The sequence below is a fragment of the Staurois parvus genome, unplaced genomic scaffold, assembly GCF_062004578.1.
Source record: "Staurois parvus isolate SC_StPar_1 unplaced genomic scaffold, SC_StPar_1.0 ptg001919l, whole genome shotgun sequence".
Taxonomy (NCBI): Eukaryota; Metazoa; Chordata; class Amphibia; order Anura; family Ranidae; genus Staurois; species Staurois parvus.
In genome coordinates, this window is record NW_028319715.1 from 174,019 (window position 1) to 192,500 (window position 18,482).

Sequence of the window (18,482 nt, forward strand, 5' to 3'; positions counted from 1 at the left end):
GAGGTTTGAGGTTTGAGGTGAGCAGAGAGGGGCGTTTGGGGTGTGTAGGTGAGCAGAGAGGGGCGTTTGGGGTGTGGAGGTGAGCAGAGAGGGGCGTTTGGGGTGTGGAGGTGAGCAGAGAGGGGCGTTTGGGGTGTGGAGGTGAGCAGAGAGGGGCGTTTGGGGTGTGGAGGTGAGCAGAGAGGGGCGTTTGAGGTGTTGAGGTGAGCAGAGAGGGGCGTTTGGGGTGTGGAGGTGAGCAGAGAGGGGCGTTTGAGGTGTGGAGGTGAGCAGAGAGGTATTTTTGGGGTGTGGAGGTGAGCAGAGAGGGTTGTTTGAGGTGTGGATGTGAGCAGAGAGGGGTGTTTGGGGTGTGGAGGTGAGCAGAGAGGGGTGTTTGGGGTGTGGAGGTGAGCAGAGAGGGGTGTTTGGGGCGTGGAGGTGAGCAGAGAGGGGTGTTTGAGGTGTGGAGGTGAGCAGAGAGGGGTGTTTGAGGTGTGTAGGTGAGTAGAGAAAAGGTTTGAGGTGTGGAGGTGATAAGAGAGGGGCGTTTGGGGTGTGGAGGTGAGCAGAGAGGGGTGTTTGAGGTGTGGAGGTGAGCAGAGAGGGGTGTTTGTGGTGTGGAGGTGAGCAGAGAGGGGTATTTGGGGTGTGGAGGTGAGCAGAGTGGGGTGTTTGGGGTGCGGAGGTGAGCTGAGAGGGGTGTTTGAGGTGCGGAGGTGAGCAGAGAGGAGGTTTGAGGTTTGAGGTGAGCAGAGAGGGGTGTTTGGGGTGTGTAGGTGAGCAGAGAGGGGCGTTTGGGGTGTGGAGGTGAGCAGAGAGGGGCGTTTGGGGTGTGGAGGTGAGCAGAGAGGGGCGTTTGAGGTGTAGAGGTGAGCAGAGAGGGGCGTTTGGGGTGTGGAGGTGAGCAGAGAGGGGCGTTTGAGGTGTGGAGGTGAGCAGAGAGGAGTTTTTGGGGTGTGGAGGTGAGCAGAGAGGGGTGTTTGAGGTGTGGAGGTGAGCAGAGAGGGGCGTTTGGGGTGTGGAGGTGAGCAGAGAGGTGTGTTTGGGGTGTGGAGGTGAGCAGAGAGGGGTGTTTGGGGCGTGGAGGTGAGCAGAGAGGGGTATTTGAGGTGTGGAGGTGAGCAGAGAGGGGTGTTTGTAGTGTGGAGGTGAGCAGAGAAAAGGTTTGAGGTGTGGAGGTGAGCAGAGAGGGGCGTTTGGGGTGTGGAGGTGAGCAGAGAGGGGTGTTTGAGGTGTGGAGGTGAGCAGAGAGGGGTGTTTGAGGTGTGGAGGTGAGCAGAGAGGGGCGTTTGAGATGTGGAGGTGAGCAGAGAGGGGTGTTTGAGGTGTGGAGGTGAGCAGAGAGGGGTGTTTGGAATGTGGAGGTGAACAGAAAGGAATGTTTGGGGTGTGGAGGTGAGCAGAGAGGGGTGTTTGAGGTGTGGAGGTCAGCAGAGAGGTGTGTTTGGGGTGTGGAGGTGAGCAGAGAGGGGTGTTTGAGGTGTGGAGGTGAGCAGAGAGGGGTGTTTGAGGTGTGGAGGTGAGCAGAGAGGGGTGTTTGAGGTGTGGAGGTGAGTAGAGAGGGGTGTTTGGGATGTGGAGGTGAGTAGAGAGGGGTGTTTGATGTGTGGAGGTGAGCAGAGAGGGGTGTTTGAGGTGTGGAGGTGAGCAGAGAGGAGTGTTTAAGGTGTGGAGGTGAGCAGAGAGGGGGTTTTGAGGTGTGGAGATGAGCAGAGAGGGGTTTGGGGTGTGGAGGTGAGCAGAGAGGGGTGTTTGAGGTGTGGAGGTGAGCAGAGAGGGGTGTTTGAGGTGTGGAGGTGAGAAGAGAGGGGTGTGGAGGTGAGCAGAGAGGGGTGTTTGGGGTGTGGAGGTGAGTATAGAGGGGTGTATGGGATGTGGAGGTGATCATAGAGGGGTGTTTGGGGTGTGGAGGTGAGTATAGAGGGGTGTTTGGGATGTGGAGGTGATCAGAGAGGAGTGTTTGGGAGGACGAGAATATGATAAAACAGGAGGGAATGTCATGGAAACTTTGTATTGTTGGTTGAACTTTAAATGTGTCATATATTCGTGTTATTCATATGTCTCTGGTGTGTATAATTAAAGCTCTGAAGGCTGCAATTGGGCCATGCCATGTACAATGTATGTATTACAGTACTCAGCTCGGTAATGGATGAGATGGCAGATCTGCGCTTATACACCGGCGTGTATACCACCATTCGATGCGAATGCCGCTGGCGGTGTGCCGCGGGCCTGTATCCACATATCAACAGCATAGTACCACATGGACTTCATAACGCAAGGCGCCAAGCGGTACGAACTCCACGTGTAGGCTTATGCATATCTTACAACCCATTACCGACCTGAACTGTATCTGGATGGATGTGTTTTAATAAAGATCATATCCGGCCCATCCAGGTACAGACTGGTGTTTAGCCTGGGGGATGCTTGTACAGAGAATGAACATACTGCTAGGAGCTGGAACAAGAAATATGCTCTCCACAGAGGGCTCATGGGGGGAAGGGGAGGAGATATGCTCTCCATAGAGGGCTCATGGGGGGAAGGGGAGGAGATATGCTCTCCACAGAGGGCTCATGGGGGGAAGGGGAGGAAGTCTGCTGACCTCAGAAGGCTCATGGGGGGAAGGGGAGGAGATATGTTCTCCACAGAGGGCTCATGGGGGGAAGGGGAGGAGATATGCTCTCCACAGAGGGCTCATGGGTGGAAGGGGAGGAAGTCTGCTGACCTCAGAGGGCTCATGGGGGAGGACCAGTGATAGATAATAGGAAAGGCTATGCTCCAATCGGAATGTACATCCTGTGTATAGGCACTCCCCATTGCATTGTTCTGTGGGAGGGGATTGACTTTATTCATGTGGGGGGGCGTGTATGTGCTTGTAATAAAACCGGGGGCTGAGTCTGAAGCCAGTCTCTATGTGAATTCCAACATCATCCTGAGAGTGTCGTGTGATCATTCTTGGGTAATGGAGCTCCAATCACCCACATTTCAACAGAAGCTAACCCAGTTGGATGGGCAGGAATCGTGTAGTTTAGCTGCAGTCGTGGTAAGCGAGATTCGCACAGCTTTATGGGGGATTTCTGCGCATCCAACTGCGAGTACTCACGGTAAGGAGAAATTCGTTAAAGCGAATTTCCAAGACAGTTTGGCGAGCCAGTGGATACTAACGCGAATTCTGGGATAGCTAACCAAGTTGGAGGGGGGAATGAGCCATCATGAACTAACAAAAAGTATGCCGGCACATTTCAGGTCTCTCTGCCTTTAAGAGGATCGCTTTTTGCGCGTTCGTGTGGCTGATTTCGCTCTCTGTTAGCTAACAAGAATTAATGCTTAGCAAGGACCTATTTTGTCCTAAAATCTTGATTTGTGGGTGAAAGTCGAGGGTTTGTCTCTGCTGAGAGCAGCAGAGGGGTGGGTTTGGTTGGCTGGATTTGGTCAAGTTTAAAAATCTTCCAACCAAAAATTAAACGGGTATATGTTTTAACGGGTAAAAGTTGTTGCATGTTTAGGTAAGTATTTGAGGGTTGTAGGTACTGTGGTGATTGCTCTACCCCCCTCCACGTGAGGTAATTATTACAGTGCTGAAAGGTTTAGGTTAATCGTTAACGGTTGTAAGATCTTTGTGTGTATGTAGTCTGTGCCGTGTTTTGTCAGTACTCTGTTACATGTGCATGTTAGTGTGATATGTTGGTGTTTTATGTCTGTTCTGTGATTGTGCCAAATTGTGTTGTATGTGTGCTGCATATTGTTGTGTAATTGTCCAGTGTATGTTCTGTCCTAAAGTCTGTTTTATGTAAGAGGTTAGAGGTAATTTTGAGGCTAGAGTCTGTGTGACGGGAGTGACTTTTGGGGGTGGGGGGACCTATGTATCATCTCCCCAAATCATTATGTTTAACCCACCCTGTGCCTGTTAAGGGGTAAAGAATGTGAATGTCCCAGTATTGTGTATAGTGTGTGTTCCTTTGTCCCTGCCATGTGGTTGCCCATTGTCTACTGCTATGTGCTTCCCCCCATGGTGCTGTGTCTTCCTGTCCAGCCAACTATTATGGGATGTACTGTTTGTGTATTGGTGTGGGGGTTGGTCAATGTCCTTTGCCACATGGTTGCATCCCATTGTTCTGTGTCTGGTTGGATGGGGAGGGGTGATGAGGTGTTTCCTGCCTATACTGTAGCCCTTCCCACTGATATGGCGGGTTGATGATGTATTTCCTGTTCCTGGTTGTGTTTCCCCGCCCTCTGTATAAAACATGTTGTTTGTGCAAAATAAAGAGTTGTTGGCTTCCTGTTTTAGTAAGAGCTGGGTGTTGTCTATTTCCTGAGGGATTTCAAGGGTGTGGTCCGTGGATGGTGTTCGGACAGGGGAAGCTGTGCTATAACGGAAAACCCAGTGCGGTCTGGGTCCGGTTTCGTTACAGTCTGCCATGTGCTTCTCTGTGGGGGGCCATTTTCTTGACTGCCATGTGCTTCTCTGTGGGGGGGCATTTTCTTGACTAACCACATGTGCTCCTTTGTTTGGCAACCAGTTGTGACTGCCATGTGGCTTCTCCACCATTCCTTTTTACAAGTTTCGCTTTGAGTTTCAATGATCTCTATGCAATGTGTATGCAGCTTTCTATATGCATTTGACCCATATTGTGTTTTTAATCCAAATTTTTTACAGTTTAATTTGTTTGCTTTTAGCTTTGAATTTGCGTATTGCCGGCCAATTTAAAGTGTGTTAAGCAAGTTTTTCCCTCAAGTGTTCCACATTTAGTGAGCGCGGGTGAGTTGGGTTTTTGCACATAGATTTCTTGTATAGTGATTATGTTTTTCTTGTGTTTTTCTTGTTAAAAGTAGTTCCTTTTTGTAAAGCGGGTTTGTTTTAAAGCTGCTGTGTCGCGTGTTTCGCGTCCAGCAGACTTTTTGTGTAAACGGTTTTAGGTGGTTGCAGCGAAGATTGCGTGTGTAACGCGGATCGTTTAGCGGTGCTGGTAGGAGCGATTTTCGTGTCAACAACAGGGGTTACTTTTGGCGCAGTTTTTCGGTTCACCTCTGTGTAATTGTTTTACTGCGAAACGTCCCGTGTTTTTCATAAGGATCCACTTTGTCCTTTTTAACGGTTTTTCAGGTTGAAAAGGGGTTTTTCTGTGTGTATTAGGAAAGATTTTTTCTTTACACAAATTTCCTAAAGGTCAGTTAGCAGGTTCCCGGGCAACCAGTGACCCCGAAGTAACATCCAAGAACCCCTCTTTTTGGTTTGACTTGTGTTAGCTACTGTGTGCAGGGAGAGAAAAGCCACTTTCATCATTGTGCGGTGTGGCCTGCCAAACACAGTGGGTGATGAGAACCACATAAATTGCGCTGTGCGAGTGGGCGGTCCAGGGAAGTGTAACGCTTAGCCTGGTTACCACAAACACTTCGGGTGGTCGGGATCACATAAATTACGCTGTGCGAGTGGGCGGTCCAGGGAAGTGTAACGCTTAGCCTGGTTACCACAAACACTTTGGGTGGTCGGGATCACATAAATTGCGCTGTGGGCGGTCCAGGGAAGTGTAACGCTTAGCCTGCTTACCACAAACACTTCAGGTGGTCGGGATCACATAAATTGCGCTGTGCGAGTGGGCGGTCCAGGGAAGTGTAACGCTTAGCCTGGTTACCACAAACACTTCGGGTGGTCAGGATCACATAAATTGCGCTGTGGGAGGTGTGCTCTCAGTCTGACCGCCACTTGATGCGCTTCGGGTGATCGATAAGAATCACATAAATTGCGCTGTGCGAGTGGGCGGTCCAGGGAAGTGTAACGTTTAGCCTGGTTACCACAAACACTTCGGGTGGTCGGGATCACATAAATTGCGCTGTGCGAGTGGGCGGTCCAGGGAAGTGTAACGCTTAGCCTGGTTACCACAAACACTTCGGGTGGTCAGGATCACATAAATTGCGCTGTGGGAGGTGTGCTCTCAGTCTGACCGCCACTTGCGCCAATTGCACTGTGGGCGGTCCAGGGAAGTGTAACGCTTAGCCTGCTTACCACAAACACTTCAGGTGGTCGGGATCACATAAATTGCGCTGTGCGAGTGGGCGGTCCAGGGAAGTGTAACGCTTAGCCTGGTTACCACAAACACTTCGGGTGGTCAGGATCACATAAATTGCGCTGTGGGAGGTGTGCTCTCAGTCTGACCGCCACTTGATGCGCTTCGGGTGATCGATAAGAATCACATAAATTGCGCTGTGCGAGTGGGCGGTCCAGGGAAGTGTAACGTTTAGCCTGGTTACCACAAACACTTCGGGTGGTTAGGATCACATAAATTGCGCTGTGGGAGTGGGAGGTGTGCTCTCAGTCTGACCGCCACTTGATGCGCTTCGGGTGATCGATAAGAATCACATAAATTACGCTGTGCTGGGAAAGTGGTGGAATCAGGCCTCTCGGTAGGATCCCACCGAGTGCTCCAGGGGGTAAACAGGTACCCGGACGCGGGATATATACCAGTGACTAGTCACGATGGGCAGTAGTCAGTCCATGAAGAGAGAGGGGGAACCAGCCCTCTTCAGGGTGAGGACAGCTGCACAGCTGATGAAGGTGAGTTTGGGGGGGAAGTCTACAGAACCCCTCAAAAGATGGAATAAATGGTCGAAGGGTACCAGATGGGAAATTCCCCGGGAAGGTACATTTGACGCATGGAGGTGGGAAAAATTCATCTCTGAATTTGAACCACGGATGCAGGCGTCAGAACTAGAGATCGCACAGCTATAGCTTCACAGGTCAATCCGATTAGGGAAGCAGGGCATACATAAACTGGTGTCTGTCCGGAAGAACCAGGTGATGTATACCTGGCCTCCAGAGGGAATAAAACAGGAGGATCCAGTGTCAGAGGTGGAGGAAGCTCTGTCAGGGCTGACTCTACTAAGGCAGGCAGGATCAGTTTCTGCTGGGGTTCCCGAACAACCAACAGTGGCTGAGATAAGTATAACTGCACCTGTCTCTTCTGTTAGTGATGTCACTCTTGACGTACCTTCCGTGTCTTCTGTATCTATGCCTCAGCCTCTACCTCTACCTCTCCCTTCTCCCTGCTTCACCCCAGCTCCTTCTGTTTCCAACTACGAAGTCTTCTCAACAACCGATTTTCAGACTATCTGCGAATCAAGGGGAATAGACACCCGGTTATTGCAGGGTGCTCTATAACCACTCATGAGGAGATGACTTCAGGAGGCAAAGAGTTCTGTGCACAGCTAAAGGCAAAGCTTCCAGAAATGTATGGTGCTACCTCTACTACGGACATGATGAAGCTCACCCAGGGTCCTAATGAGGAAAGCGCCTGCTTCTGGCGCCGTCTCAAGCAGCCGCCACTGTATGCGGATCTGGAAGTTGGACCTGATGCTCTAACTGAAGGGGTAAAGGTGACCGTGACGCACATTCTGTTGCGGGCCAAATTTTTGGAAGGCATCGATAATAAAATTCGGGAAAGGCTGGTTCTGGCCCGACCCAAATATAATGAGATGTCCATCCCTGCTATCCTTTCCACTCTTGCGGCAATAGAGAGGGAAATGGATAGAAGAAAACAGGACAAGGCCAAAGTTCTTATGTCCCAGACCCCACACGAAAAACCAAGGGATCTGGGTCACAGGAAGGATAGGCCCCCACCCAGGTGTTTTCAGTGCCACCAAACGGGGCACATGAGGAGGAGCTGTCCCCAATTACCTAAAGGTCGGTGGCAGTTCATTCCTGATGAGTCCTCCGCCCCTGTGACCACCATGGTAAGTAACTCCTATGAAACCTCATAGGAAGTTGACAAATCGGTGTCGACCCAGGTCCATCTCTTTCTAGAGGAATTAAAATATCCCCTCCCTTGCCTCACCGACACCAGTGCAGCAAGAACGGTCTTGCAAAAACAGGACATCCAAGGCAAGGTACCCCTCTCAGGGGAAAGCCCTCCTAACCCCTACTAACCTCACTATCAAACGATGCACTATTCTTAACCCAGCTTCTCTTCTTCCTGTGTCGGAAGATGAGAAGGGGGGGGAGGACAGCAACGACAGTGCTGAATTTTGCAACCCGACTAACAATACTAACACCTCTTCTGCTAACATGTCTTCTTTGTCCACTACTAACCTCTCTTCCAAAGGACACGACTGCATTTCTTTGGTGGAACTGGAGTCAGCGGCGACACACCCCATATCACCCCGAGAGTAGCGGTAAGGTTGAACGTCTTAACGGAATCCTTAAAAACAGGATCTCCAACATCATGGCCGATATCCAAAAACCTTGGCCTGAGTGTCCCCCCATTGCCCTCTATTCCATCCGGAATGCCCCTCGGCAACCACATGGGCTGTCACCCTACGAGGTGTTGTTTGGGGGACCTCCCAAAACAGGGTTGTACTTTCCTCAACAGTTGTCGTCTTTGCATTCACAGCTTACAGGTTACGTGCAATCTCTGCAACGGGAGCTGCAGAAGGTACACCACCGGGTTTGTAAATCGCTCCCGGATCCAAATGCAATAATGGGTGTTCTTTCTATTGAGCCAGGTGATTGGGTAGTCCTAAAGAAACATCAAAGAACCGGACTCGAGCCACGGTTCACCGGACCATACCAAGTCCAGCTGACGACACCTACCTCACTCAAGCTCGAGGGACGAGACAACTGGGTGCATGCAAGCCACTGCAAGAAGCTTTTCAGCTACACCAGAGAATGAGGGGTGTCATTTTCTTTTTTCTTTTTGTTTGTATGTCATACATGTGTGTGAACGGAGGAAAAGACGGCAGATACCCCAACCTTTTATTTAAAATGCATCTGTGATTAGCCAGAGCCGCCAACAAAACCAACTGTTGGGTATGCTCTAAGCCCCCACCCAGTCATCACATGTCCGCAATGGCCGCTGTTCATGCCCTATATGACATCCGCGTCGGCATGAAAAAGCAAGGGACCCCTGGTCAGCCCCCACGTAGACATTTGTCGTTAGAACTTAATGACACATTTTTAGCAGGTAACATCAGTTTCAGCACCAATATTAGCTCTAGCTCCTGTAGGGCCCTCACCAGTCCATTATGGGTAACTGGACAGCTAGGCAGCCCTCAGGTGTGCTTTAACATCAGCTTTGGCACAGGTAACAAGTTTGTTGGGACTACCACCTGTGAGGGAGGTATAACTGTCAATCTGACTAACCAGACTTCCCTTCTGAGTAACCACACTGACCGACCAGACCACGTTTGTTGGAAGGACGGATGTGATGTGCAGACTGAGGGAGCAATCCCCCAGTCTGTGCAACTGTTGCTCAGTGCCAGAGGCCGAACGAGGAACTCCTCCTGCTCTGCTCTGACAGGTCCATACTATTTTCTGTGTGGTTCGGCAGCCTATAGAACATTTCCCCAGAACGCGAAAGGTTTGTGTGCCCTCATAAAGCTAGTCCCCGCATCCTATGTAGTGACGGATCATGAAGAGTTGATGGTCCACAAGAAGGTAAGGATGGCAGGGAGAGTTCGCAGGGAGCTGTTCTCTGAGGGCGACCAGGCATGGGCTTGGTTCCCATCATGGACAGGTTGGGGAATAGAACTTATGAAGCGCCTGAACAATTTTTCTGTCATCGTGGATAGTATGTTTAACGAGACCGTAGAGGCTGTCAGAGAAATTGCCCAAGAACAACGGCAGATGGGAATTTTAGTGCTTCAGGAGAAGATGGCCCTTGATTACCTTTTAGCCGCCAAAGGGGGGGTTCTGTGAGTTCATCGGAGAGGATTTTTTGTACTTGGATAGAAGACACCGATGACAAGGTCCAGGCCCATATGGACAAAGTTAGCGAACTACAGGGAAAAGCTAAAGCTATAGCTAGTGAGGGTTGGAATCCGTTCAAGGGTTTGGGAGGATTGGGAGATCTCCTGTTCTCCATCGGATCTTGGTTGAAGGAAGTGGGAGTGTATATCCTGATGCTTCTCTTTTTCCTCTGCCTCCTATATGCCATGGTGAGATGTTCCTGTTGCCTCATCGACCGTGTAAGCCAAGCTCGGGCAGACGACCACATCTCCATGCCCGCTCCTGGGATCCCACTCCAACCACTGATCGGAGGAAGACCTCACCAACCAACCACCTTCTCTGCAGATTACGTCCTGGCTTCCCTCTAATTTATCTCCCTGAAGACCACATTCTCCAAGACCTCCAAGCAAGCTTCAAGCCTCATCATGGTTTGTGTCTGCGATTTGGAAAACTGTCTGGGTCGAGACCAGCCTTGTGTGGCCCCGTCTGCAGGGGCAATTTGAGAATCTATTGCTGGATCTCCCCAGACCACCGTGGGATCACAAGCCTTATTCATACCACAAGTCTGTTTGTGGTTTTTGCAAGAGCCTTCCTGTAGTGAAGGTTCCAACGCTCTTGAGGATCATCGCTTCAATCAAGCCTGTTTGCGTCGAGTCTGCGTCGGGTCTTGTTGTTTCAGGTACCCCATGGAGCTTTATTCTCAGGGACAACTACAGGAACTCTTTGAGGTTTTGAGACTACACCCATCAAGCTGAAGAAGATCAAGAAGGGACACGAGGAGAATATGATAAAACAGGAGGGAATGTCATGGAAATTTTGTATTGTTGGTCGAACTTTAAATGTGCCATATATTTGTGTTATTCATATGTCTCTCGTGTGGCTTAATTAAAGCTCTGAAGGCTGCAATTGGGCCATGCGCATGTACAATGTATGTATTACAGTACTCAGCTTGGTAATGGATGAGATGGCAGATCTGCGCTTATAGACCGGCGTGTATACCACCACAGCATTCGATGAGAATGCCGCTGGCAGTAGACCGCGGGCCTGTATCCACATATCAGCAGCATAGTACCACATGGACTCTGTGCCGCAAGGCGCCAAGCGGTACGAACTCCGCGTGTAGGCTTATGCATATCTTACAACCCATTACCGACCTGAACTGTATCCGGATGGATGTGTTTTAATAAAGATCGTATCGGGCCCATCCAGGTACAGACTGGTGTTTAGCCTGGGGGATGCTTGTACAGAGAATGAACATACTGCTAGGAGCTGGAACAAGAAATATGCTCTCCACAGAGGGCTCATGGGGGGAAGGGGAGGAGATATGCTCTCCATAGAGGGCTCATGGGGGGAAGGGGAGGAGATATGCTCTCCACAGAGGGCTCATGGGGGGAAGGGGAGGAGATATGCTCTCCACAGAGGGCTCATGGGGGGAAGGGGAGGAAGTCTGCTGACCTCAGAGGGCTCATGGGGGAGGACCAGTGACAGATAATAGGAAAGGCTATGCTCCAATCGGAATGTACATCCTGTGTATAGGCACTCCCCATTGCATTGTTCTGTGGGAGGGGATTGACTTTATTCATGTGGGGGGGCGTGTATGTGCTTGTAATAAAACCGGGGGCTGAGTCTGAAGCCAGTCTCTATGTGAATTCCAACATCATCCTGAGAGTGCCGTGTGATCATTCTTGGGTAACGGAGCTCCAATTCCCCACATTTCAAAAGAAACTAACCCAGTTGGATGGGCAGGAATCGTGTAGTATAGCTGCAGTCGTGGTAAGCGAGATTCACATGGGGGATTTCTGCGCATTCAACTGCGAGTACTCACGGTAAGGAGAAATTCGTTAAAGCGAATTTCCAAGACAACACCAATGATGGGGCACTATTCCTCCCACTGACACAAATGATGGGGCACTATTCCCCCCACTGACACCAATTATGGGGCACTATTCCTCCCACTGACACCAATGAAGAGGCACTATTCCTCCCACTGACACCAATGATGGGGCACTATTCCCCCCACTGACACCAATTATGGGGCACTATTCCTCCCACTGACACCAATGATGAGGCACTATTCCTCCCACTGACACCAATGATGGGGCACTATTCCTCCCACTGACACCAATGATGGGGCACTATTCCTCCCTCTGACACCAACAATGGTGCACTATTCCTCCCACTAACACCAATGATGAGGCACTATTCCTCCCACTGACACCAATGATGGGGCACTATTCCTCCCACTAACACCAATGATGGGGCACTATTTCTCCCACTGACAACAATGATGGGGCACTATTCTCCCCACTGACACAAATGATGAGGCACTATTCCTCCCACTGATACCAACGATGGGGCACTATTCCTCCCACTGACACCAACGATGGGGCACTATTCCTCCCACTGACACCAATGATGGGACACTATTCCTCCCACTGACACCAATGATGAGGCACTATTCCTCCCACTGATACCAACAATGGGGCACTATTCCTCCACTGACACCAATGATGGGGCACTATTCCTCCCACTGACACCAATGATGGGGCACTATTCCTCCCACTGACACCAATGATGAGGCACTATTCCTCCCACTGATACCAATGATTAGGCACTATTCCTCCCACTAACACCAATGATGGGGTACTATTCCTCCCACCGACACCAATGATGGGGCACTATTCCTCCCACCGACACCAATGATGAGGCACTATTCCTCCCACTGACACCAATGATAGGGCACTATTCCTCCCACTGACACCAATGATGGGGCACTATTCCTCCCACTGACACCAACGATGAGGCACTATTCCTCCCACTGATACCAATGATGAGGCACTATTCCTCCCACTGACACCAATGATGATGCACTATTCCTCCCACTGATACCAATGATGGGACACTATTCCTCCCACTGACACCAATGATGAGGCACTATTCCTTCCACTGACACCAAAGATGAGGCACTATTCCTCCCACTGACACCAATGATGGGGCGCTATTCCTCCCACTAACAGCAATGATGGGGTACTATTCCTCCCACTGACACCAATGATGAGGCACTATTCCTCCCACTGATACCAATGATGGGGCACTATTCCTCCTACTGATACCAATGATGGGGCACTATTCCTCCCACTGACACCAATGATGGGGCACTATTCCTCCCACTGATACCAATGATGGGGCACTATTCCTCCTACTGATACCAATGATGGGGCACTATTCCTCCCACTGACACCAATGATGGGACACTATTCCTCCCACTAATACCAATGATGGGGCACTATTCCTCCCACTGATACCAATGATGGGGCACTATTCCTCCCACTGACACCAATGATGAGGCACTATTCCTCCCACTGATACCAATGACGGGGCACTATTCCTCCCACTGACACCAGTGATGGGGCACTATTCCTCCCACTGACACCAATGATGGGGCACTATTCTCCCCACTGACATCAACCATAGATCACTATTCCTCCCACTGACACCAATGATGGGGCACTATTCCTCCCTCTGACACCAATGATGGGGCACTATTGCTCCCACTGACCACAATCCGGCCCCCCTGAAGCCTGAAGTCCAGTAAACTGGCCCTTTGAATGACAAGTCTGGAGCCCCCCCCCCCCCCCCCCCCGCTCTATAGGGATGGCGCCTGTTATAGGATTACCATACTTCATCCACATTTTAAATATAAAAGGAAGATACTCACTGAGGAAACGCTGAACTTCTCTTTCTTTGAGATCCCGGAGAAGTCGGCGCTGTTCTCATCGAACATATTCCCGAAGCCCATGTTTAGCAATGCCTTATCCACGTTGTTCACCGGGGTGTTGAAGGTCATTTTGGGTAAGAAGAGTTCCACCAAACTGTGAAGGAAAATACACATCGGTGTCTGTATCAGCGATACCAACCATCCCCCGCTCTCCCAATGAGGCAAAAAAAGTGTTTCAAAGCTACAGCGACCCCATCAGCCAATCAGAATGAGCCGATCTGACCTCATCAGCCAATCAGAATGAGCCGATCTGACCCCATCAGCCAATCAGAATGAGCCGATCTGACCCCATCAGCCAATCAGAATGAGCCGATCTGATCTGATTCTAAGGTTTAAAGTTGAATTGAAGGAAACCAGAGATACGGCGCCTTGAAGAAGTCTTCCTCTTCCTTGACATTTTCACATTTTGTCATGTGACAACCAAAAACGTCAATCCATTATATTGGGATTTTATGTGATAGACCGGCACAGAGAGGCACATCATTGTGAAGTGGAAGGAAAACCTAACCCTGCTTTAAACTTCTCCACAACTTTATCCCTGACCCGTCTGGTGTGTTCCTTGGCCTTCATGATGCTGTTTCTTCACTAACGTTCTCTAACAAACCTCTGAGGGCTTCACAGAACAGCTGGATTTATACTGAGATCACATGACACACAGGGGGACTCTATGTACTAATAGGGAAATTCTGAAGGCAATCGGTTCCACTAGATTCTAGTTAGGGGTATCAGAATAAAGGGGCTTTCTTTCAACAATGGCTTTCTTCTTGTCACTCTTCCATAAAGGCCAGATTTGCGGAGTGCACAACTAATAGTTGTCCTGAGGACAGATTCTCCCCCCTGAGCTGTGGATCTCTGCAGCTCCTCCGGAGTTCCCATGGGCCTCTTGGCTGCTTCTCTGATGAACGCTCTCCTTGCCCGGCCGGTCAGTTTAGGTGGACGGCCATGTCTTGGTAGGTTGGCAGTTGTGCCGTACTCCTTCCATTTTCAGATGATGGATTGAACACAGTGCTCCGTGAGATGTTCAAAGTTTGGGAATTTTTTTAATAACCAAACCCTGCTTTCGACTTCTCCACAACTTTATCCCTGACTTGTATGGTGTGTTCCTTGGCCTCCGTGATGCTGTTTGTTCACTAATGTTCTCTAACAAACCTCTGAGGGCTTCACAGAACAGCTGGATTTATACTGAGATCACATGACACACACGGGGACTCTGTTTATTAATTAGGTGAATTCTGAAGGCATTTGGTTCCACTAGATTTTAGTTAGGGGTATCAGAGTAAATGGAGCTGAATACAAATGCCGCCACACTTCTCACAGATTTATTGGTCACAAATGTTCGAAACAATTTCTCATTTTCCTTCCACTTCACAATTATGTGCCTCTTTGTGTCCATCACATCCAATCCCAATAAATACATTGTAATATGACAACATCCGGGGGGTTCGGGAAGAGCGGATATAGTGAATGCGGGGTCCGGGGAGAGCATATATAGTGAATGCGGGGTCCGGGGAGAGCGGATACAGTGAATGCGGGGTCCGGGGAGAGCGGACATAGTGAATGCAGGGTCCGGGGAGAGCAGGTATAGTGAATGCGGGGTCCGGGGAGAGCGGATATAGTGAATGCGGGGTCCGGGGAGAGCGGATATAGTGAATGCGGGGTCCGGGGAGAAGGATATAGTGAATGCAGGGTCCGGGGAGAGCGGATATAGTGAATGCGGGGTCCGGGGAGAGCGGATATAGTGAATGCAGGGTCCGGGGAGACGGATATAGTGAATGCAGGGTCCGGGGAGAGCGGATATAGTGAATGCAGGGTCCAGGGAGAGCGGATATAGTGAATGCGGGGTCCGGGGAGAGCGGATACAGTGAATGCGGGGTCCAGGGAGAGCGGATATAGTGAATGTGGGGTCCGGGGAGACGGATATAGTGAATGCAGGGTCCGGGGAGAGCGGATATAGTGAATGCAGGGTCCAGGGAGAGCGGATATAGTGAATGCGGGGTCCGGGGAGAGCGGATATAGTGAATGCGGGGTCCCGGGAGAGCGGACATAGTGAATGCGGGATCCGGGGAGAGCGAATATAGTGAATGCGGGGTCCGGGGAGAGCGGATATAGTGAATGCGGGGTCCGGGGAGAGCGGATATAGTGAATGCGGGGTCCGGGTAGAGCGGATATAGTGAATGCGGGGTCTGGGGAGAGCGGATATAGTGAATGCAGGGTCCGGGGAGAGCGGATATAGTGAATGCGGGGTCCGGGGTTTGTTCCATACAAATCAGCTGCTGTCCTGCCCCCTACAGCCCATAGTGGGTATACCCCGTCACTATCCTGCTGGCGTTGTCAGTTGATCCTGCGTTCACCCAGCAGACATCACGCTGCACGTTGCACTTTGTACGATCATTTGGCTGATCCCTCTAACAACATTCAAACTGCTGAGTTGTGTTGTAAACAACTGTCATGCATACCTGGTACTCAAGGAGCTCAAGTATTTTTGAATCAGCTGGGGGGTCAGTAATTGCTCCATGCTGAACAGGTTACCCAGTCTCGGTATGATGAGGAGAAGGGCGGTGTCATCGGCGTACGGCATCTCCAGCACATTGACATCCAGCTCGCTGTCCTTGTACGTCTTATAGAGTCCCCTCCGGCGCATCGTTGGCGTTAGGGTTTGTGGCAATCCACTCACAAGTTCTCTTTGCTCTGTATTTTGTTTGTCAAACTGTCCTTTCCATTTCCCTGGAGGAACAGAAAAAAAATGTTTCCTTTAAAGGTAAACTATAGTGGTTTGGGATCGTTGTATTCTATAGACATGCGCGGTTCGGTTTGATCCGAATAGAAATATGGACAAAATTGAGAGATATCTGAATTTCCAAACTACAAAAGTGGCAAATTATAAAAAATCAGAAATAACAAAAAGGAAGTTTTGTCAAAAACTTGAATTGAATTCCAAAAGAATTCAGAATTGATTTAAAAAAGAATTTGAAATCAAATTCGGAAAAACAAATTTGAACTATAAACATATTGCAGACTATTGCTGATTTCCCTCAAGACTGTGTTAGTGTTAGAATATATCCATCTTCCGAAATTCCAAATAGAATAGAATAAAATAGAAATAATATAACCATCATTTAAAATTTGAATTTTAAATAGAATAGAATAAAAAAATAAAAGAATATAGCTATCTTCCGAAATTCGAATTTTGAAAAGAACAGAATAAAAACAGAATAGAATTGAAAATAAAATAAATAAAAAAAAAATAAAGTAATAGATAGAATAGGAAATAATAGCATAGAAACAAAAATAGAATAAAACAGAAAGAATATAGCTGTCTTCCAAAACTTGAATAGAATAGAATGGAATAAAATAGAAATAATGTAACCGTCATTTAAAATTTGAATTTTAAATAGAATAGAATAAAAAAATAAAAGAATATAGCTATCTTCCAAAATTTGAATTTTGAAAAGAACAGAATAAAAAAAGAATAGAATTGAAAATAAAATAAAAGAATATGAAATAAAGGAATAGATAGAATAGAATAGAATAGCACAGAAAAAAATAGAATAGAATAGAAAAAATATAACTGTCTTCTGAAATTTTAATAGAATAGAATGGAATAAAATATAAAGAATATACTTCGTTATAATATGTCTCGAACCCTTCTGGAGCATCCTAGGAGTCACACGTCACTTCCTCCATCCCCTCTCCAAGTCTTCCCTTACCTACTCCCCACTTCTACTCAACCCCCCCTTCCCCCCTTCCCCCCTTACCCCTTCACACTTGTTTTTCTCTTCTCTTTTCCTGACACCCCCCCTCCCCGATTTTGGAGAGAGCACCCCCTTAACCAGATTGTACTATGCCTATAAATGAGTATATAAGCCTACATACAGTTTTGTCTTCCTTCTACCATCCAAGCTGTTGCATTTTATATTTTTGTGCTTTTCTCCCCCCCTTTACATGGACATCATACCTGTTTCTACTAATTGTCCCGTTCAAATGTCTATGGCTTGTCCCATGCCTATGTTTCCATCCCCTTTAAAATTAATAAAATATTTGAACAAGAAAATAGAAAGAATATAACCGTCATTTGAAATTTTAATTTTAAATAGAATAGAATAAAAAAAAATGAAAGAATATAGCCGTCTTCCAAGATTCGAACTTCCAAAAGAATAGGATTTAATACAATAGAATAGAAAGGAACAAAATAAAACAGAATATAATAAAATAGAATAGAAAGGAACAAAATAAAACAGAATACAATAAAATAGAATAGAAAGGAACAAAATAAAACAGAATATAATAAAATAGAATAGAAAGGAACAATATAAAACAGAATATAATAAAATAGAATAGAATATAAAGGAACAGAACAGAAAATAAAAGAATAGAACAGATTAGAATAGAATCAAATAAAATAGAAATAATAATATAGCCATTTTCTAAAATTTGAATTTCGAAAATAATTGAACAAAACATAATGTAATAGAGTAGAAAAGAATAAAGTACATTAGAATACAATAGAATAGAATAAAAACCAAAAGTGTGCTAGGGCCCAATTACACTTCTACATTGCAGTAATGTGTGGCCGGTCCACCAGGAAAAAATAAAAACAGAAATAAAGAATAGAAAGAAAAATAAGGAGAAAACAATTATGAAAAAACATATACATATACACACACAGTTGTGCTCAAAATTTTTCCTCCCCCGGCAGAAATAGTGAAATTTTGGCATTGATATTGAAAATCTGACGGATCTGCCAATAAATGCTCTTTTATTGAAGGATGATGATCATATGAAGCCATTTATTATCAGATGGTTGTTTGGCTCCTTTTTAAATCATAATGATAACAGAATTCACGCAAATGGCCCGGATCAGAAGTCTCCGCCCCTGGATCAGAAGTCTCCGCCCCTGGATCAGAAGTCTCCGCCCCCTGGAATGTTCGGCCTTGGTACAGACACACAAGGGGACACACACAGGTTACAATGCCAATTAGAGGTTAATGTCCCTCATCTGTGGCTTTT

The 18,482-nt window shown here is 47.9% G+C and overlaps 1 protein-coding gene across 1 annotated transcript in view; it reads right to left on the bottom strand.

Annotated features, from left to right (window-relative positions):
- The window catches only part of LOC149433270 (serine protease inhibitor A6-like), a 49,415-nt gene that overhangs the window by 25,338 nt on the left and 5,595 nt on the right, over positions 1–18,482 (bottom strand). Inside the window, exons 3-4 of the mRNA XM_089664480.1 lie at positions 15,932–16,199; positions 13,416–13,569 (exon numbers count right to left, since the gene is read on the bottom strand). Coding sequence (XP_089520606.1) covers positions 13,416–13,569; positions 15,932–16,199 — 422 coding nt within the window. The remainder of the gene's footprint in view (positions 1–13,415; positions 13,570–15,931; positions 16,200–18,482) is intronic.